At 43.0% G+C, this 22,703-nt stretch overlaps 1 protein-coding gene across 7 annotated transcripts; it reads left to right on the top strand.

The window, feature by feature from the left end:
- The first annotated feature begins 2,606 nt into the window (after positions 1-2,606).
- On the top strand, positions 2,607-22,636 carry fam131bb (family with sequence similarity 131 member Bb). 7 transcript variants are annotated; one of them, XM_035391711.1, is made up of 9 exons: positions 2,607-2,769; positions 8,310-8,347; positions 9,837-9,872; positions 10,504-10,597; positions 11,642-11,854; positions 12,182-12,322; positions 15,863-16,197; positions 16,376-16,648; positions 18,594-22,636. In XM_035391711.1, the coding sequence occupies exons 1-9, from the start codon at positions 2,742-2,744 to the stop codon at positions 18,816-18,818; spliced, it is 1,383 nt and encodes a 460-aa protein (XP_035247602.1). In that variant the 5' UTR covers positions 2,607-2,741; the 3' UTR covers positions 18,819-22,636. The 7 variants fall into 7 exon arrangements, with proteins under 7 accessions (XP_035247602.1, XP_035247593.1, XP_035247616.1 ...); XM_035391702.1 differs by having other exon boundaries at positions 2,608-2,769; positions 10,504-10,606; XM_035391752.1 differs by lacking the exon at positions 2,607-2,769 and adding an exon at positions 2,925-2,943 and having other exon boundaries at positions 10,504-10,606.
- Positions 22,637-22,703: the final 67 nt, after the last annotated feature.

The raw sequence follows: 22,703 nt of genomic DNA, 5'->3' as shown, positions 1-22,703 counted from the left end.
AAGGAACAGGACGCGCCAAGAGAGCGTTACATCAGGGTTAGACAACAATCCCCAGGCCTCTAGGGCAGCACTCCCCTGGGGATAGGCAGGGTTCTCCATGAATGAGGGTGAAAAGGGGGTTAATGGATCCTATGAAGCATCCATTAATTTAGTCTGGTGATTAAAGGCCCGCGTAGCGCTGTGGGTTGGTAGAGAGGAAACCGGCGCCGTCGTCTTGTGGCGTAGCAACGTGAACCATTAATGAGCAACACACAAGCTGAGCCACGAATGGCCACACAAGATGACAGAGTCAAGTGAAAAGATAACGAGTTTGAGGAAAAGGAAGCAGAGGAAACCAGATTGAAAACAAACAAACAAACGTAAAAACAACCGACTGAAGTTAATATCCACTCATACAATGTTGCGACTTGACCCCTACGCTCCTGGATCCTAACAATAATCAAACCGTGCGCTGAACGCAAGCTATACACTAGCTCACACCGCACATTCGCCACAATCTTCTCTCTCCCCTTGTGAGAAAATCCTATTTCTAGGATTAGAAGGGGCCGTGATTTCAAATCACCAATTTTTTTTTTAAGGAACAAAACACCCCTTCCTGTGTCTGAGGAGAGGGAGGTGCCAGAGTCAGCCACACCCTTTCTTCAGACCAGCGTTAGATTGATGGAGGCCCAGTAGTGTCCCTGACCCTACCATGACAAGTCCAGTAAAGATCTCCCCTTTGTGTTCAAGCCTAGTAATTTTTTTAAACCTGATAACCTATTTTTCCTTGACTGTGCAGAGCTAGGCTAGGGGCTAGGCACTGCTGTGACACTGACCAATTAGAGAGATTAGAGGTGGAACAGCACTGGATTCAGACTGGGGCCATGTGTAATCTAATAGCCTGGGGTGAGGGACTCTCACTTCACTGTGGAACAGACCAACCCCCAGCACTGTCTGCCCCCCACTAAAAACACGGAGAAACAGACTGGCTTGTCAGATTGATTTCTGAGATGGAGGCAGTTGCGAAATGTGACAGTGGTTAGAGGTGTGGAGTTCTCTCTCTCTCTTTAACAATGTCTGTGCTATTTGTGTCTCAGTGTCAAGTGTGGTCATTCAGAGTATAAATGGTGCATTTAACCTCATTTTTTTTCTCAATTTTTCAATGTAAGCTGTGTATCACGTGTAAACAAAAAGACAGGCACACGCATGCACACAGACACACACACACGCACAGAGCCAGATTTCTATATATAGTAGGAGAATAAGTAAGCACCCAAGACTTCTGGGAGTTCAACAATACAGTGATGCTCAGCTGTGTATTGTGTGTGTACAATGTTAACCCTCCCCCCTTCTGTCCCCTTGTCTAAATTTTCTCAGTTCCTCTTCTCCTTCCCAATCCCCTCCCCCTCCCCCTTCCCCCCTCCTCCCTCTCTCCTAGAATACTAATTTTGCATCTCAGCTTCACCTCTGCTTAACATGACTCAAAGCCCCCCGTCTTTCTTCTGTTTACCTCTCCCCATCTGCCTCCCCCTTTCTTTTTCTCTCCATCTGTCCCCCGCTCCCTCCCTTTCCCTCCATCTCGCTGTGTGTGTGAACTCAAGGAAAAATGATTGACTCCCTCCCTCTGCCTCCCTCCCTGTCTGCATCGTTTGGTAGGGGGAACACATATAGAAACAGCAGACATGCATATATAATTCACTACAGACCGGTACAAGGACACCGAGGTGTATGAATTTGGATAGATAAAAAAACATTATCACAAAGAGGTAATTAAGTGTATATCCAAGTCAAATGAGATGATGGCCACAGATAGATATGCAGATAAGGCTGCCATTCCTTTCATTGTTTTCTGTCACCAAGACTGAAGGAGAGAGAGAACGAGAGAGAGAGAGAAGAACAGAGGGAGCAGGAGAAAGAAAAGAGAGACGGGGTGAAACGAGGCAGAACTTTTCGTTTTTCAGAGGTGAAGTAATGCTCTATTGTGTCACAGTGTCTCAGGATTGTTCTGTTGATGTGTGTATTATGTTTGTGTGGTGTGTATGAGCCAGAGAGAGAGAGAGAGAGAGGGGGGGGGGGGAGGAGGAGGGAGGGGAGGAAAGGAGGGGGTAGGAAAAAAGGGGTGGGAAACAGCTGTACTGCATTGTGAAACAGACAGTGTGCGAGAGAGGGAGACAGAGAGAAAAACCCCATTTTAATATTGACACAACAATTCCACAGCAGCAAAAATAACAATGCAGCGTATTTACTCCAAACAAATTCATGTCATAACACATTTTTGTGAAAACAATTTATGATTATTATTCAGATTTTTTTTCATGGATAGAAACCATAGCATAGGGATGTTCACTTTAATCACGTTCATATCAACAGAAAAATAATTTTCTACTACTACCCTACTACTACTACTCCTATTACTACTATTACTACGATTACTACTACTATTATTATTATTACTGTTATTATTAACTCTTATATCCCTGCATCTAACCCAGACACACTGACTGGATGCTACAGTACACCAATACTGCACTGAGAGAGAGAGAGAGAGAGAGAGAGACAGAAAGAGAAAGAGAGCGAGAGGGAGAGCAAACGAGAGAGAGAGAGAGAGAGAGAGAGAGAGAGAGAGAGAGAGAATCTCAACGCAAGGGAGGGAGGGCAACGGAGAGTGAGAGAGAGAGAGAGAGAGAGAGAGAAGAGAGAGAGAATGTATGGTGAAAGGGTAACGCTTCCTTGCTTATTATCAGGGCCTTTGTAAAAAAATCATGGGATGTATCGGCTCCAGGACCCTCAGTAAGATTTCTCTTGTTTGCTGCTCTTTCGGGGGAGGTGGGAGATGGGGGTTTCACACGGACTGGGACCTCGTTCCGGAGGAGGTGTGGGTTTGAGGGATACCGTGTCGGATAACGATCCTCATTTGCGATACTTGGGGGAATCGGCTTCGGGGGGAGAGATTTGCATGACTCGGTAAAGTAGCGCACGGCGTAACGCGTGTCAGGATGTCCGAGACTTAACGGGTTCAAATGTGGTGTTTTGCAGTGTGTTGGTGTGCATTTATTTTTCCAGATTTATGTCTACGGCAGTATGTGTGTGTGTGTGTGTGTGTGTGTTTGCGTGTGTGTGAGTGTGGGAGGGAGAAAGCGAGGGATGGAGGAGGAGAGACAGGGAGACTGCAACATAATGTTAGAGGCTGTTTACAGTGATTGCAGGTAGCGATAGATGGAGGGAGACGGAAGACGGGGGGAATTCTATTGTTGGAGATGTTTGTATGGTGTCGTGTTGCTAGCAGAAATGGAGACAGTTGGGATGGATGGAGGGGGAAGCCGAGTGGGGAGGCATGCTGAATTTTATTGCGGAAGGAGGTGGGAGAAAAGAGGGGGAGAGGGGAGGAGAGTACGTGAGGAAATGACTGTGTGCAGTGTGGTGCTCAGGTTAGAGCTATACAGAATTCAACCCATGTCTGCACGTTCAAGGATACTGATGCCGACTGTTCTGAAAAGTCTATGAAACTAACCAATAGCATATAGCAAAATTCTGGTTTACACTGAATTTCAGGTAAAGTAACAGACAGTACTAATAATTAATTTCATAATTAATTTCATAATATTGTGAATTATTACCTAATGTAATAATGTATGCCCGATGTGATTATTGCACAAAGTAAATAGTTACATTTTATGGATTTTTGACCATTCTGTAATATGCATACATCCATGTGGTTATAAACTGTGGCAAATTAAGATCTGAAATTCTTATTGCTGCTCAAACAAAACCCTAAATAAATAAAAAGTGATTATTCACACAGTAATGATATGGTAATACGGTATTTTGGAAAGCCTTGGAAACTGTAGCGCTTTGTAGTAAAGCTATATTTATATATACGATGAAACAATGCATTTTGCTTTGAACACGATAATCTAGTAGAGCTAATACCCGTGGAAATGTAATGTACAGTAGTAAATGGTTAATATTAGAATGAAGTACTGTTAGAAGAAGGATGAAGTCAGTAGTCAATGAAAGACTTGTAAAAGGAGGTAAATCCTACTATGGAATATATTTACGGCATGGTGAGGTTAAGTCAGGTGTCAGATGTCTCCCTGCTACAGTAGCTGCTGTGATGTTAATATGCAGGAGTTCAGGTAACAGAGAGTTGTGGTGAATACCTATGTGCTCAAAATAAGGCTGAGCACATTCAGATACGTTTTATAACAGAACAGGAGAATGCTCTGCGGTGTTACAATACGAATAGATTATGGATCTGCGAACATCGTACTCGGTGTGAGGAGAAGAGCCAAACGGCTGAGCAGAAGATTATTTACACGCTGCCCTCGAGGTAAATTTACAGTGACTGGAGCTGCATGTTTGGCTCCACTACTGCACGCTGTATACGTAATTCCCAGCGTTTTGAGCCATATATGGCTACGGGAGTTCAGCGATAATAAGGAGAGATCATGGGGGACTGTGAACATGTTCACTGGAATACGCTTACGCACAAGTGAGGCAAATTTGACAGATAATATTATTACTGTGTGCATTTCCATTGTAACCTCTAATTACAAAACACAAGGTCACACACACACACTACTTATGCTGGTGCAGATACCCTTCTACTAAAGCTGGCACTGGGCAATATGGATATTAGCCTTGGTGAGCGTGGTTTTACTGCTTGATATCGACATACTCTATATAAACAGGTTTCTGCAGGGCTGTCCAGTCCACCACTACTGAACTGTGGTTTTTCCAGGATTCTGAATGCTTAATTTTATGAGTAACATCTGCTAAACTTTGGTCAAAAATATTGGTCCAAACATCACTTGGTCTTCTAGATGTGTGGGCATGTGTGAGTCACTGTTTATATTATTGCACTAAGGAGCCACATCTTGAAAACAAACATCTGAACAAAAGCAGCGGCCACAATACTATTCAACAGCGCAACACAATCTTATTTGTATGTATAGGTTGTGTGTGACTTAATTCTGTACATGTAAAAGGTGTCTTGCAGGATGCTGTCATTTTACTATGGGAATGCAATGTGATTATGGCCGAGTAGCTTTTTCTCTGGCTGACTTTGCAAATATTGCCACTTATTTACTGCAATATGACAGCAAAGTGAGGGAGAGTTGCTGGGTGGTAAACAAATGTTACACCATTTAAATAATTTATTCAGTGGTCTGTCCATGTCTCCTCCGGCCTGTGTTTCTGGAGAGAAGCCTCCAGAATGTTAGCCTGTATCACTGACTCTCCTCAGTGTTTGTGTTTAAACTCACTTTCCTGTTCTGTTGAGTGTGTTTATGATATTACATTACAAAGGGATTCCCTGCTATTGATTTGATTAAAACTGCTGACTGACTGACTGACAGACACACACGCGCACAAGCACACACGCATGCATGCACGCACGCACACACACATACACACGCGCGCATGCATGCACACATGCATGCACGCACACCCATTCACACACACACGCATGCACACACGCACGCACACATTCACAACACACACACACACCCACGCATGCATGCACACACACACCCAACTGATACACTAAATTACTCACTGACACACTGACTGACTCACACACAAGCTGCTTGACTGAAATTCTGACTAAAAACACAGACACAGCAGCTGGCTGATAGACACACTGATCGACCGATGATTGAAACACACATGCATCCACAGACACACGCACACGCACAGCAACCATGACAGAGAGGACAGAAGAGAGAGGTTTTGGGCCTGGATGCATGAGACCTATGATATAAACAATGACAGAGAGGGAGGGAGAAAGAGAGAGAGAGAGAGAGAGAGAGAGAGAGAGAGAGAGAGAGAGAGAGAGAGAGAGAGAATGGGTAATGTACTATATGTACTATAAAAGTTGAAACAGTTTAATGTAAATGCTGTTATTTGAATTTGCATTATTGTGCAATTAGCCTTCAGTCAATCAGCATGATTAACTTAATCACCATCAGCAAGGAACAGTTATTTGGCAGGACTGCCAGCAGTTTAGATTATGCTATCAAAAAGGTGTTCTTACGGTCTTTATTTTACCCAAATAGTACGTTTTTTTTTTTTGTTTTTTTTTAATGGATTAAAACTTGTCCAAATTGACAACTCAAAAAACAATGCTTGTCTAATTTCTTACAAGGGGCACCTGATAATAGATCTGTAATTTTTTGGTTAGCAGAGTTTTCTTGCAAATTTGCTTTAGTGATTGTTACATACACTGTACACTAGCTGCGCTGGGAATGTTGTTCGCCAAGGATGATAGGCTAGGCTACTCTTCCTCTAATAAATCAGATTAATGCACTTGCGTTCTCTTAAATTGTAAGTCGCCGTGGGTTAGAATGTCTGCAAAATTAATGGAACTGATAATGTATTGTAATGATAGCCTGTGTTACTTTTTTCCCAAGAGCAGACCAACGTGAAAAAATAGGCCTATTCTAGTATAACTAGCATGCTTGAAGTTTACTTGGAAGTTTATATAGTTACATTACATGTTCGCTGAAGTAAACTTTTTTTCACATGGGGATAGAAGTACCTTGGTGGTAGGCTACTCTTGGTGCTGAAAAATCAGCAGCAGCACAGGCACCCACAACATCTTACATCATCTGCGCTTGCTCAGTTGCTCTTTCTGTTTCGATCCGGCCAAGAGGACCCAGGACGAGATGAGTCAAGCCGCAGACTTCCCACCGAGTTAGCGTTAGGGTGGACGTCAGTGTGTGTCAGTATGTGCCCTAGAATCGCTGTTCGCTGGAGGATAACCAAAGATAGATGACGGTCACGTGTCCGAACCGTGTGGATCCGTCAGGATGATCCCGGTTGGGCTGCCGATCAGACGACAACGCAGGTTCCCGTTCCGCACGGCCGCTCGCTGTCGCTAAGGCCGCTGTGCTGCATGCCCTCAGGGTGGTATCCAGTGGGAAGGATTATGTGTAGGAGGACAGAACAAGAGACGGAGCTGGCTCATCACACATGACCGTGTGGCTAGTCATTGGCGGCTTTATTCGCTGAGAAATTCTGTTTTTATATTCGTTTAGCGACTTGCCTTTCAAAATGTATACAATCTATGTGTGTAATCAGCACCTACACATTTTCTAGATGTCCATTAATATTTTGTATTGATCTACTAAAATAATCATAATCAAAAATTATATTTTTGTTTCCAACAACAGCTTCATGTCCACAAATTTAAGCAAGGGACAACGTATCTGAAAATAATTCAGTAGTATATCAAGCAATTAAAAAAATTATTGCAACCCTGAACCTAACATACAGTATGTTGAGGGCTGGATTTTAATGGACAAAATTGGAAGCATGAGTGATGGCTTCTCCTTTTTAGGAAAATGGCAGCATTTGTATAAAGCACTCATCTGTACTGCAGTATTATATGGAATGCATTGGGCTTGGGCCTGTAGTTCGTGTTGTGTTAAGATGGTTACTTTACCTTTGAAACAGCATTTCTGCTGATAGTCCTGGTAGTCATGATAGCATACATCCAAAGTCATGTTTACATGGCAAATATCACATGGAATCCACACCAGAACTCTCTCTATTCCAGTACGTTCCCACAGCATGTAAAGATGACTTCAGGTGTTCAGGGTACAGTGGGGCAGACAGGAGGGTCAGATGTTATGACAGACATTGTGTGAGACCTTTTTTCTTAACGCAAGAGTCCCGACGGAATTGAGTCCCTGGGAGCTGGATGCTGCGCTCGTGGTATTGAGCATGCCATCCCCCTTCATTTATGAATTCATTGTGGTTATTACAACAGGAGCAGAAGAACCGGCATTATCAGTGGGTCAGTGTGTCAGGGTGTCGCTGTCAGTTGGGGACTTTGTGTGCTAGTGTGTCAGCTGAGTTCATTTTTAAGTCAATATCAGAAAAAAAAATTAAACCGACTCAATTTAGCCATCCTCCTTTTTTTTCAAATTACCAACTGTAGTCTCGAGAGACTGTGCTCTGATTGAAAAAATTGCCCAGAGACCATTCCGTATTTAAGCTTAATTAACAGAGAGGCCTTTGTAATTAAGTCATGTTATAATAAGGATCGGACAGTGAGGGAAAATGTGATACAATTCATTAATTAATTTGGGAGAATGTATTGTAGGTGTTCCTCTTTTTCTGGTCCTCTTTTTTTCTGACTGACCAAATCTGAAATTCACTGGGGCTGTATTGAGAAGCTTCTGTAAAGAGCGCAAGTGTAGTGTTGATATTCAGCTTGATTGAATGTAAACCCTTTGATGCACTTTGTGTTCGTCCTGTCCGATTCATTAAATTGGAAAAAAAAAAAGTTTTTAACAGCCCCCCCCCCTCTACCCCTTTCTCCCCAGCGGCGGATGGTGTTCCAGTACAGAAAGATGGAGAACAGGTAGGTCAGGCCTTTTTCTATGTAAATCACTGTGATTGCTACTTTTAGGTGTCCTGTTCTGACTTTGCGACAGCACGCCCTGCTTTCAAGAAGCTGGCGCCCGCGACATCCGAGCGCCGGTGGTGAGGCCTGCGCCACTGAAGTGCGTGGGCACTTTTGAGCCAAGATGCCCACCGAAGGGACCGCAGTTTCACAGACGACAAGAGCCTCAGTTCATACGGAAAGCCTACGACTTTGTAACCACTAATGGCGTCCCTGCTGCTGATAGCTGAGCATGTGCACATGCTGGCGAGGCGGGACTACCTCCACCACACTAAAGCTCCAGTGTGATGACGGTCATTGCTACATTGGCCCCATATCTCCCGCTGCTGTTATTGCCACCGCAACCCAGCCCTCCACTTCTTTTCTTCTTGATTGCACCCATGCGATGCCGCACCCAAAAAGCAGAGGCATTAATTTCTTTGCTTCTTTATTTTTGCCATTTTGTTTTTTTTTTCTTTTTTCCCCCCCGTCTGCTCTTTCTTGTAGTCAGTCACTACCGCTCACTTTTTAATTTTTGTAAAATCATGGGCTTGCAAATGCAGCCGGCTCAGGGAATACTTTCCATCTGATCGTGCACTTCTTTCTGTTTTCTATATTTTTGAATGGAGAGGTACACAGCTGCATGAAAGCTCAAAGCGTTAAAAAAAAAAAATTAAAATAAATAAATAAATAAACAAGCGTTGTACAGAGCAAATTTACCTAATTTTCCACCGCCGCCTCAGTGTGTTAGTTTAAGTCTTTGAAAAATTGAACCCCAGCCTGAAACTAATTTTATTGTTTAATTTGTGGATGAATAAGGTTTAGTCTTACTGGGTAGTTTTCAACACGCAATAAAAACACAAGCTGAATTGCACATAACAGATATAACAGTTCTTATATCTATTTTGCAGGATATTTTCATAATCACTGCAGTATTATCAACAGTAGTGCAGACACTACTGCTGTAATACAGCTAGTCAAGGACTATACAGCTGCTGTAAGCTTCATCATTTTTCCTCTCTCTATGAATGAAACTGCTATCATGACCTCTCTGGTCATTTCCAGGGGCAGGACAGCGTACGTGATACTACTAGAAGAAATCACAAGAGAGACTCCATTACTTAGTGCATATTCACCCTGCTATATAACTATGAACTGATCTGTCTTTCAATCCCTTCCTCTCTCTGTCACTTTATCTTTTGCTCTCCTCTGCCTCTGTCCTTCACCTTCTGTTTTTCTCTTTCTTTCTGCTATTCTTCTAACTGTACCTTCTACTTCCTGTTCTACTTCTCTTATTGCTCTTTGCATGCCTTAAAATCTGTCCCTTTTCTATCGCAACCCCGCTCTCCCCTTCTCCTCTTCAACTTGTTACTTTTATTTCTATTGTTTTGTTGTTGCTCTTTACCTCCTTCCCCCTCCTCCTCCTCCTCCTCCTGCCCCTCCTCCTCCTCCTCTCTCTCTCTCTCAGCATGGGCGTACAGAATTTTCATGGGAAGGAATCAATGTAAGTCCTTGTGATTATCATTCCTTCATCTCCCCTTTTTCTTTTTTGCACACCTTAGATAACCTGCATTATCCCTCACTCCCTTTCCCTTGTCAATTCTTCTCTTTCTCTCTCTCAGTACAGTGTTGGTGTACTGTAATGTTCGATACAGTCAGTCAGCGTGCCGTTACACCGTATTAACCCGTCTCTATTTCTCTCTCAAAATATCTGTATTCACCCCCTTTGCAGATCAAAAGCTACTCTTCCCATAATGCAACTACAGTGCTGATGGGGCAGGTTTTTCAAAATGGTGGTGGAAAATGTGATATTTTCTAGACATCTATGTATGGGTGCACTCTTTGTATTCCTGTCAAGGTTGTCAAATTGAATATACTATAATAACCTGGTGCCTCTTTCTCTCTTTCCCATTCAATCTTTCTCTGCTCTGTTGATCATTCTCTCATTTCTACATCTTTGCCTCTTTTTCTACTCAATTTTTGCCATCAACTACGTCTCTTAACTTCAATATTTCCTCCCCTACAATTTTACCCATCCATATTTCCTATCCTGTGTATTATAATTCTCTCTGTCCTCTCCTTTTATCTGAATGTTTTCACCATCACCCTTCGACCAATATCCTCCACTTCTCCAGCTTTCTATGGAAGACACCACCTCCATTCTTCCTCGGCTAAAACGAAACTCCAATGCCTATGGGATCGGGGCTCTGGCTAAGTCTTCACTTACAGGTGTGTCAGGTGTGTGTCTGTCCTGTTCCTGGTAAACTGACCCCATGTTGGTTCCAGTCCGTGGAGCTAAGCAGGTTAGGATGGAGCCAACATGGCCCCTTGTGGGTACCCTGTATCATTTCCTACCTTCACTAACAATACATGTCAATGACTGCCATGGTCATTGATGGATACAATGAATGACAAAGAAACAAAGAAATGCACTACCCACAAAGCATCTTCACGTGGCTTGTTGTTAATAGTGATGAAAATTTGTTGTGCATTGTAGCGTCTGACCTGTCAGTGTTTTTGTATTTTCGTTTTTTTGTCTCTGACTGTAGTGCCGGTGTTAATGTAGTAACGTAGTGTCCAGTGCATTGGAAATATTTTTGAGTCAAACTCAAAGTTGCATTACCCATATCTATCCATAATCATCAGTCCCATCAACCACAGAGATTTTCAGGGGCCCAAGGATGGGTTAATTGTTGCGATGAATCTGTGACAGTTTCTAAGTGTCATTGAGGATGCTATACAACAAGGCAGCAAATACATAACTTAATTGTTTCTATTATGTTGCTTATCTTCCTGTAAGGTACATGGGCAGTTTTGTCTGATTGCAGATCTGAGGGGCGATATCTTTGTGTTTTAGAACAGTTTAGCCTAAATTTTAGTGAACTGCGATGTCAACAAGCCAAAGCACACTCTTCATTGATCACAAAACAACTCCATCCACTTCTATTTAGCCACCGCCACCAGCTCATTACAACCATGGGAAGTACAGCCATGATTTCAGAACTTCATATCACTCTCAAACAAAATCCAAGCCCTCATTACCCACAATGCATTGCCATGTGAGGCACTACCTCAGCCCCCCACCCCCACTCTCCCAAAATCTGCACGGGAAAAAGTGATTCGTTTTTTAAAAATATTTTAACTGTCTCATCCTTTTTCTCCTTCCCTTCCCTTGCTTTCTCTGGCTTTATCAACTCTGCCCTCCATCTGTCTCCCTCCGCTACGCTGCTCTGTCCATCCCGAAACCCTAAAAAAAAAAAAAAAAACGTTCAGGCGTGTCGCGTTCCATGAAGGACAAGGTGACGAAGCCCACGGCGATGGCCCAGGGCCGCGTGGCTCACATGATCGAGTGGCAGAGCTGGGGCATGCAGACCGTGGGGTCCGGTCCCCGCCTGACCAACGTGCAGCGCGAGCAGGAGAGGAGGCTGGAGAACGACGCCTACAGCGACCTCAGCGACGGCGAGAAGGAGGCGCGCTTCGCGGCCGGTGAGAGACGAACGCGTCGGGCGTTTGATCCGGAAAGAAAAAAAAAAACCCATGATCTCAAACTATGCGTCCTAATTCCTTCATTCCTGTGTCAGCCTGACACATCTAATGTGCAGTTTGCTCTATGGCAGTGTTTCATTATCAGTCATCAGTTCAGGCTGACCCTGTTCGTATCATTCTCTCACAGGATGTGTGTAATAACCCAGGCCGTCCACAGAGTGAATCGTTCTCTCTACCAGTCCATCTGGTCTCTCTCTCTCTCTCTCTTCTCTCTCTCCCCACCTCGCCCCATTCTCTTTTTCACTATTTCTCATGTCACTCCTGCAGGAGTCATGCAGCAGTTTGCGATCTCCGAGGCAACCCTGCTGGCCTGGACCTCCATGGACGGGGAGAGCCTGAGCGCGGGGTCCAACCAGGGAAGCGTGGCCCACCTCAGCGAGGCCAACCAGGAGAGCATCACCAGCCGAGGTACTGAACTACAAATATGGTCATTCCCTGTGTGCTTGTTTACGATAAAACCAGTATCAGGTCAGCATCGCGAGCTGAGGTACTGGACTACAAATATGGCTTTGTCCGCACGCTGATTTGAAGTGAGCGGCATCAGGAGGGACTTACCAGCAGAGGTACTGGACAACAAATGAGGTTTCTCCAGTGTACTTTGTTATAGTAAACAATAGTAGGAGAGTATCAGTAGCCAAGGCAATGGACAATAATTACAGTTGTCCCCATAACTGTACCATTGGGATGCACCCTGGGTCTGTGGACATACTGTACAATTTTTATTATCAGTCATTCTCATTAATGAAAATCATAATTATCACTGCGACAAAATGGATGCAGATAACAGTTTAGAGTGGCTGACATGTTGCATGTTGTCTCGCATGAAGGCAGTTTCAGGTTCGAATCCCAGCCGGCTGGGTCCTCTCTGTGTGGAGTTAGTCCCTGAGCGCTGCACTGGAGCTGCCCACTGCTTCTTAGTAAACGAAGATGGGTCAAATGCAGAAAACAAATTACCCCATGGGGTTCAATAAAGTGTACAAAATAACTCATTGTTAACTGTATGCATATGTAGGCATATGTGTGCAAGAAAAAAGGCTCTATTTATATGGTGAAACTTTCAAGGATAAAATGTGCGGTCGATATTGAATGCTAAAACACTTTTTAATCTGGCTGCTAGAAAACCAATTTCTGGGTGTGAATAGGGGTTGAGTTGGGTAAAAATGCCAGGTCAACAGTACCCTGCAAGACTGCTTGTGTCATGTGTTTGATAAAGAAGGTATTTAATTTCCTTTCATTTAGGCAGGAAGGTCAACTGTGACCTCATTTCTCATTCACAGCAATAAGGTGAGGAGACAAGAGAGGAACAAGAGAGCAAGAATCGCATCATACAGAGAGAAAATTAGAATTTATACAAATTATTATTTATCACGATTTAATGCCTTTCCTTCTGTACACAATGAAATAACACAATGAAATATTAATTAGCTTGTCTGAAGGAACATAGCAGTGAAATTGGATTACTGGTTACAAAGAGTGTAAAGCATTGTCATTTGTCAATTATATCCTGTGACTCAACAACAACGAAATGATTTTTAATGGCTTCTAATTGTTGTTGTTTCCTATTGATGATAGCTGTTTGGAGCCCTTCTGATGATGTCACTGTAAAAACAAGCACCATTCATAACACAAATATGATACTTTTGCTTACATTGGGATCAGTACTATAACAAATAAAGAGCAGAGCTGTAGGAGTCTGCCATTTTGTAAAAAGTTTTAGTTGACTATCCGTGGCTAGTCATCAGTGAGGAAGTAGCTGATTCGTTGAAAATTCATCCAATCCAATTCATCCAATACCCTAAATTTGTTTAAATGTGAAGCATAATTTTTACACGTTCTGCTTAAACAAGTAATTGCTTCATGTTCAACTGGATTTAGGATGGGTGACTGATTTGGCTAGTCAAGAACATTCCACTGTCTGGCCCTGAAAAACTCCTTGGTTGCTTTAGCAGTTTGTCTGGGGTCATTGTCCTGCTGCAAGGTGAAGTGCCATCCAATGAGTTTTGAGGCATTTGGTTGGATCTGAGAAAATGAGATGCTTCTGTATACTTCAGAATTCATCCTGCTGCTGATGTCAGCAGTTACATCATCAATGACGATAAGTGAGCCAGTTCCAATGGCAGCCATACATGCCCAAGCCATAACACCCTGTTTCACAGATGGGCGGGGGGTGCTTTGCATCATGACAAGTTCCTGTCTTTCTCCACATTTTCCTCTTTCTATCACTTTGGTGCATGTTAATAATACTTTGTTCCAGTACTCAACATTTTTTAAATGTACTTTTTTTTTTGCAAACTCTAACCTGGCTATTCTGTTCTTGAAGATTACCAGTGGTTTGAATCTTGTGGTGAACCCTCTGAGGTCATGCTGGTGTAGTCTTCTCTTTATGGTAGTCTTTGACACATCTATGCCTACATCCTGCAGAGTGGTCTTGATCAGTTCCACTGCTGAAAAGGGGTTTTTCTTTTCTTCATACTTTATTATTCTTTGGGCATCCACTACAGTGGTCTTCCATGGTCTACCAGGTCATTTGCCATTACTGAGCTCACTCCAGTTGACCTCGATTTTGGATCATCATGATGGCAAGAATAAAAGATCTAAGTGACTTTGAAAGAGGGTTTATTATTGGGGCACAGATGGCAGGAGCTTCAGTCACAAAGACTGTCCAACTGGCTAGTGTTTCAATAGGAAGAGTGACATCTGCATTTAGATCTATGGGAAAGACATCAGTAAATAGGATTGAAAATTGTGGTCGAAAGTCCGCATTCGATGGTCGTGGTGCTTGTGCATTAGAGCGATATGTCAGGAAAAACAGAAAAGCAACACTTCTGATGACTGAGGATGTCAACGTAGGATGTGATCAGACTGCGTCAGCAAGAACAGTCTGTCGACAACTACATAGAGAGGGATATTACAGTGTGGTTGCAGTGCATAAACCCCTCATTACAAAGACGAATGCACATTGGAGAGTTCAGTGGTGCAAAAACCATAGGCACAGTGAGGGGGTTTGGTGGCTCTGTTATTCCATGGGGGGAATTTTCTTGGCATTGTTTGAGTCCACTTGTCCTCTTAGAGGGAAGGGTCACTGCAAATCAATACAAAGTTATTCTGAGTGATCACCATTATCCTGTGATGAAACATTTCTATCCTGATGGGAGTAGTCTCTTCCAGGATGACAATGCCCCCCCATCCACAGGGCACGAGGGGTCACTGAATGGTTTGATGAGCATGAAAATTATGTGAATCATATGCTAGTCACCAGATCTCAACCCAATTGAACACCTATGGGAGATTTTCGACCAATGTGTAGACAGCGCTCTTCCACTACCATCATTAAAACACCAAATGAGAGAATATCTTTTGGAAGACTGGTGTTTCATCCCTCCAGTAGAGTTCCAGAATCTATGTCAAGGCACACTGAAGCTGTTCTGGCAGCTCGTCGTGGCCCAACCCCCCACTAAGTCTTTATGTTGGTTTTTCCTTTAATTTGTCACGCGTCTGTGTGTATTGAATACAAAAGTCTCTTGGGAGTGCATCTTTGGATCCTCAGTCTCAGGCCATATGTCCACCAGCATCCAGTGGCAGCTCTGTTTGGCCGTGTTCCACAGATTTCCAGCAAATACGGAGTTTAATTTATATTGTTCCTCGTTCTCTACACATTGGTATTCCACAGAGTACAACATATCTTCAGACTCGGACGTGCCGAGAGTGATGTTTCACTGACCATTTAAATAGCACATCCCTGGCAGACCCATTGTGGTTTACAGGTTCAATGTCATATACTGTGACGTTAACACAATTTAATAAGTACAAGGCTACAAGATGGCAAGTGTGTGTACTGTACTGTGATCAAATCAAGCCTGTATTAGGGGTCACACTGACGTAGACCTCTTTACCCTGAAGAATCTGAGGAACTAACCACTCTTTCTTTCCTTTCTGTCATTTTCTCAGACCAGATATTGCACCATTCTTCGGCAGACGTGTGGCCGCATACGTATGTATCCCAGGGCCTCTACTGTCTCTCATCATCTGACGCGTGGGAGCCAATAAGCAATGAGCCCTCAGGCGTGGCCTCCCCTGCTGCTGGTTCCTACGTCATGGCGGGCGGGACTTCCTGTGATGGATACGACGGGAGCACGGCCCACTTCCTGTCTCCACAGCAGCAGCAGCAGCAGCAGCAGTTCAGCCTACAGCAGCAGAATCAGATACAACAATTACAGCAGCTGCAGCAGATACAGCATTACCAGCAACACCAACTACTTCAGTATCAGCAGCAGCAACAACAGGTCACAGTCAGCTAAGACCTCTGGCATATTTTATTCATACCGCAAAAAGCATAAATGGCCAGTTCGCTGCTAAATCTCAGATGCACTTTGTGTCCTTGCCGTGCACCACTTTGCACCGGTTCCTCCGTTAATTGCATTACGTCACTGTGTGTTACTCTCTCCCCTCTCCCCTCTCCAGTCCCTGGAGCACAGGCTGCACAGCACCACACACTCCCTGCAGGCCACGCCCAACAGCACCGTGCACAGCCTGCCCGCGCACACCCATCCCCCACTCGTCGATTTATGGGGGGCTGGGCAGACCGAGGCCTATCAGGCGGAGGCTGGGGGGTATGTGGCTGTCTCATCCGCGGAAGGAGCCCTGACAGCAGCTGGTGGGGAGGAGGCAGGGGCGGAAAATGCACCTCTGCTGGAGCAGCAGGAAGAGGAGGAGGAGGAGGAGGAGCAGGTCAAGGTAAGGCTTGTTCTAAATAGAGGTGCACCGTGATCCTCAAATGCAATTTACATCTCGATTAAAACACGCGTGGCTGTTGAAAAAACACAGCGCACGTGTTTGGGATATTTATGAATGTTATGAGTTGTTTTGGCATTACCGTGGATTAACTGATCGTTTTTTCCTTGCTCGAGTATGCTCAAGGGACTTCAGCTTTTTTTTTCCAGAAATGGTAATCACCTCATTAGTAACAGTAGGCAATCGGTCACAGGTGATTATGCGATTTAACCTGTACATCGGCAAGCCTGCTGAAAACTGAGACAGGGAAAAAAAAAGTGTTTCCCCGAGTGGCGTGCTCAGCAGGTGTAGTGGCTTGCCCCGTGGTCCTGAACTGAATCCTGATAACTGGCTATAGTGCCAGCTAAGGAGGAACGGTCTCTCTGCCTCACTGCAAAAATCACCTCCACTGTAATGGCTGTGCAGTGTAGCGGGTGAACTGAAGAGTGAGGTGAAGGTGTGACTGGTGGCTCACGCTTTGGAGGACATGGGATCTGGTCTGCCCTCTCTCAAAGTCACACTGCAGGTTTGCTGTAACAGTGCAGGTTTAAATAAAAAAATACAATTAGACATTTCAGATTGAAAGGCGAGTAAAATAAGAGTGGAGAAAAAAGAAAAAAAAAGAAAGAAATGAAAAAGATCCCAGACAAAGGACAGAGCCCCATCTTATCAGGAGCACAATGCTTTTGTCTTGTTACGGTGCTGGAGGCCAGGCAGGAAGTCAACGCGCTCTTGCTCAGGTTAACAGCCGGCGTTCTGTAACCAGGTGGGATGTCGCTGCCGTGCAGTCACTAATGGACAGTGATCTTCGAGGCCGCAGCTGATAGCGCATGACCAAGATGGAGAGACCATGGCGCCAGGAAAGGTTTTTTTAATTGGCAGTACCTCGGCGCTGCTGACAGTCCCTGCTTGGCCGTATTTTCTCCCTGTGATTTCAAATTGCTAGCGATAAGCACCGAAGATGGCAAGTGGCCGGGCGCTGGCTTATTCAAGCGTCCCGCGTGACGACGGCACGTAGGCACAGTTTTCTGGATGAGTCGGGGCGTGTTGTCTTGTCTCTGTGTTCCTCATTCCTATGTCTTTCACGAACTGTGAAATTTAATGGCTAACGCCCAGCCATTTCCCTGGCTAATGAGGAGCTGCAGTGCTTTTGCAGCACTCTTGTAATTCTTGACCAATCTTGACCAAATATGAATGGTCAGTTTACCAAAAACAAACATCCAGCAGTCCAATTTCGTATACTTTATATTTGAATGCTCCCATGTTTATTGTAAATGTTATTTTGCAATTGTATTTTACATATACAATATATATATATACTGTATATATGTACCGTTTATTATAAAGTGTAATACACAATTGCAGAATACATCAGAAATGACACACCTAGTTTAAAGAGAAGTCCATTCTAATGGAGGTGGAACTGTTCATTTGTTGTGCTGAATGTTATGGAGAAGCTGCTGTTTTTAACACAATTTTAACCAATTTTAGCCACAGTGAGTCTTAATTACTCTTTAAGCAGACAACGTTGCTTTGTGTATTTTTGATTTATTTAGTGAGGGCCTTCATGAAATCTGGAAGAAAATGTGGAAATTGAAGAAAATAATCTGTTGTATGCCATGGGCCAGAACAAGTTACAAAATATTTAAAATATTTACAGTTAATTATCTTTTAATGAATATTTGAATAAAATAGTAAATTATGTTAATTATATTGAATTATGTTAATTATATTTGAATAAAATAGCCTATGTTTAAATTGTATACTGTATATTTAATGGTGTATTTAAAAATAAAAGAATAAATATATTCTGTTTTTAAATGCATACTGTGATAAGTTGTCCTGTTTATCACGTCTCCTGATCACAGCGCACCAATACTAATTTGCTGAATTCTCATTTTAAAAACAGGAGGAAGAGGTGACGCTGTGCCTGGAGCCTGAGCCCGCGACCTTAGCCTCGCCCGCGCCGAAAGAGGAGGCCACCAGCGCGGGGAGCAGCAGCCCGAGCCACGCGCCGGGGGAGCCGGCCGCAGAGCTGAAGGCCTCTGATGTCACTTCCAGCGCATCTCAATCACTGGACGGGAAGGGCGAAGACACGGAAGACGTCCCGGTTGCCGTGGCGGCTGCCAACTGAGTGACAGGGGGCGGGGAAAGAGACCGATCGGCGTCGCGGCGAAGAACGTTCCGAGAGTATTTATCAAACGTGAATCCACCCGATTTGTTCCTTTCCAGGTGTCGGACGACTGTGTGACGTAAAAAAAAATTCCAGAGGCTGTTTCGTGCGAAGAGGAAGCAAAGGATGGACGGATGATGAAATTAGTTTGAAAGACATGGTTTTCTTTTAAGATAAATGTCCCTGAGTTACAGGGAGTTCCTTCTCCGGGAGAGAGTGTGAGAGGAGTTGAGAAACAGAGGAGAAAATGGAGGAAGCCGAGAAATTTACAAACATGAGGCAGGATGAAAGAAAAACAGTGAGAGGAAAGAAAAGCGGGCAATAACAGAAAAACAGCAAAAAAAAAAATCAAAGAAAGGATAAAAGTAATAAACCAGAAAACCAAAAGATAAGGACAGACAGAAATGTGCATGCTTTTTAAAAAAAGATAAAAGGAAGGAATTCCATATATACAATAATAATAGTAATGATACATGACACATAATAATTATTATAATAATTTTCTAATGAAACAAAAAAATACAATAAAAATGATAAATGTATATGTGTATAAAATATATATACCTAAAGTCACTAACAAAGTTTGAATATTTCTGATTACACTGATTCCTGATGAAAAGGTGACCATGTTTTAATTGCAGACAGAAACACACCCAAGTTAACTTCGCACATATTTAAAAGAACTACAACCATTAAGATCACTCTTCTGTGAAGTGGTTCTCATATTTGTAGTTCCACATGTACACAGATATACACACGCTCACAGGAAAATCTGGAAGGTTTTTCATTAACGTATCATGAGCCCAAGCTATCCTCGCGTTCAGTCACAATGAAGAAATGAATCAGGGCAGAAATGCTGATGTTGACCGATCATTATTGTGCAGTCAAGTGCAGTACAGCCCATTGGAAACAGTATGGTTCAATACAATAATAAACTGCACTGTTACTCTTTATCCCACGGCACTATGCTGGGCTGGACTGTATGCTGCTTTACTATATGCTGCACAATACTGGATTGCAAAAGTGATGTCCGTTTTATGTTGTTTCTTTGGTATGCATGCTGAGTTTGACTTCAGTGTACTGTGGCATACTGTACAACACTGTATAGATTTGCACTGAACCACAGTACACTGAGGTAGAAAAATAGAAGCTCCAGCATTTCTTTTCCGGAATCCTGTTCGTTATTGATGAGTTCATACTTGTGAATAGAGGAGAGGTAGAATGGTGCCAGAGAAGACTCTGCTCTCGCAAAGCTGGTTGGGAATGGATTTGGGCGGAGCCACGCCTGGTTCTACTCTGAGCTTCTTTGTTTTTATGACCACCAAAGCTCCGGTCCCACCAACGACCAGAACAGTCAGGACTTTTCACAACAAACTCCAGAAACAACGCGGACCCCGAAACACTGCTCTAACCAGGGACCACGAGAAGGACCCACAAAAATCTCAACGTTCTGGGTGCCTCTGAACTGACTGTGAACTGGGACAAAGTGGAAGCGCGAATCCGGTCCTGCTGTGACCCGGATGGAGGTTTCAAAGATGGGAGCTGTTTCTGCGAAGAGCAAAAGAATGCAAAACACATGGAGTAGAGTTCTTCACAGGCAAAAACAAAAAGTCAAAATTGTAACAGACTGGACAGCACTAGCTTTTAAGGGCTTATGCCCTTCGTCTCACGCATATGTACATACTCCACACTCTACAAGACCAATTGCCTCTCCTCTTAAGTCCTCTGAATTCTGTTACTGGGCTACTGCAGCAGTCTATTTATTTTTATACTGTAAATCTCACAGTCTGGACTTCCTTTTAGAGTGGGTTCCCATTCTAATGTTCTGTCAACATTTATTGCACAGTATGATGATAAGAATGGGAGGAAAGAGACAGGTTGATCAGGTGCCTGTGTGAAAATCGGAACTCTGAGATTTTGAACCATGTGAATGGGAAACGTTCTGATGTAAGCAACCTGGCACTCATCCTGCTCTGGACAGGCTCGTTCCTGTTCAAGGTGATTATCATGCTTGAACACACACATATGCACACGCACACACTATGAACTGAACGAGGGACAAACTGAATTGTACCTGTACGAGTGTGTGTACCCATACGAGATTATGCATCACAAAAAAAGAATGGTTGTTGATTTTTTTTTTTAAATATGGAGTTTTTCTTGGGAAGATTATGTGCATGATTCACTGAGGAAATATGACAAACGAGCAATGAATATTACTTGTTTATTCAGAAAGCATCCATCACTTTTGATATTTGTGTGAAAAGCTCAAATGCATTGACTTGAACTGATTAATTTATTGATTATTTATGCAATGTTGGGACAATGTTTATTTTTTTATGAAACCGTTGGCACTCCCACCCAATTAAGATAGAATGCATATCATTGGTTCCTTTGGTTTCCTATTGTGTTCAGAGCCTGGAAGAACATTTCAGGCAGCCTATCACAGAGAGGTTAGTCTATGTGACGCTGCACCTTTCGCAGTTTGAGGCACTGGTGATGTCCACTGCATCAAACTGCCTTCTGGTTTGATTGTAGCACAATCAGGAAAACTCTGGATATTTGATCATGTGTTCATTTATTTATTTAGGAACGGTGGGATACCATGGAAACCTGTACAAACTCTGTAATTTGTGTCAAGGGAGGCTGTGTGCATATATAGATACTGACAAAAAAATATGGACGACCTTCTTTTGATGCAATATCATTTGCTTAGTTAGCAAACGTGTCGAAAAAAAGATTTCTGGAGCGCTACTCTGAGCGATGACATTTGCAGTGTCCATATCAGGGGCACAAGGGAATGGCACTACTTTTCTTGCATTTCAGCACCAGGCCTCAGATGTGATTATTAGTGCTATCAGACCTTCGGTTTATCCAGAGTACCCATTTGGATAAGTGGCTGTTCAATGCATCCTGAAAGCATGCAATTACAAAATGAAATTAGTTTAATGAATCATGGATGAATCAGTGAATAATATTGCTTCAGAGAAGGTGGTCTATAGCTTTTGTCTCTAGTAGTGAAAATATGAGTGAATAAACAGAGAGAGAGAGAGAGAGAAGCCAATTTTTTTCCATGGACATTATTGAGGTTTAATAATGTCCATACTGATGTGACTGCATTCTGATTTTGGTTTATTTTTTGTATGATTCTACTGCCATCTTTCAATACAAACTGTCTTCAGGCATGAATTTACATCTTCCTATTTGCCCTCCTCTCCCCTTCTCTTTTACATGTTCTGTCTGTGTATCCGTGCGCCATTCTGTCTGTCTGTCCGTCCGTCCGTCCGTCTGTCTGTCCGTCCGTCATTGTGAGGAACCGTCTTCTGTTCCATTGGAAGGAATCATAACCAGAAAAATATATTTGAAAATTCACAGCAATTGGCCAAACGCCATGGAGGGCTCCTATATTTTAAATACAGTGTGACATTGGAAATGTAAATATAAATAAAAAAACCTTAAAAAATTTGATTATCCAACAAATGTGTGAACATTTTAACAATTCATTTGACTAATATAATCATGTGTGCCCATACATATACATGCATATCTACAGATTGTAAATAAATGGTTCTTCCACATGGATGTGTGTGCCTATGTGTACCTTTCGGAATCAATCCTTCTTCCTTCCCTCTTTTTCCTGCACGAAAAAAACCTCTCCATCCCAAAACTGCCACTTACCCCCCTTCTCTCCTCCAGCCAAAAAACAAACAAACAAAAAAACAAAACAAAAAAGCAATGGAGAAAGAGCAAATAAATAAACAAACAAACAAACAAACTGTCATGTATGTGTGTGCATCTTTTTTTCAGGAAAAAATTACATTTAGCATTTAGTAACTAGTCTGCTTA

This window comes from Anguilla anguilla, chromosome 1 (assembly GCF_013347855.1).
Source record: "Anguilla anguilla isolate fAngAng1 chromosome 1, fAngAng1.pri, whole genome shotgun sequence".
Lineage (NCBI taxonomy): Eukaryota > Metazoa > Chordata > Actinopteri > Anguilliformes > Anguillidae > Anguilla > Anguilla anguilla.
This window is presented reverse-complemented; position numbering and strand designations above follow the sequence as displayed.

What these genes read in the sequence shown, in the direction of transcription:
- fam131bb (XM_035391702.1), top strand. Translation starts at nt 2,742, where the DNA reads ATGGGATGTATCGGCTCCAGGACCCTCA. An exon ending in TATCGGCTCCAGGACCCTCA is followed by an intron (nt 2,770 to 8,309) that starts GTAAGATTTCTC and finishes CTTTCTCCCCAG; the next exon opens with CGGCGGATGGTGTTCCAGTA. An exon ending in TTTCATGGGAAGGAATCAAT is followed by an intron (nt 9,873 to 10,503) that starts GTAAGTCCTTGT and finishes CCACTTCTCCAG; the next exon opens with CTTTCTATGGAAGACACCAC.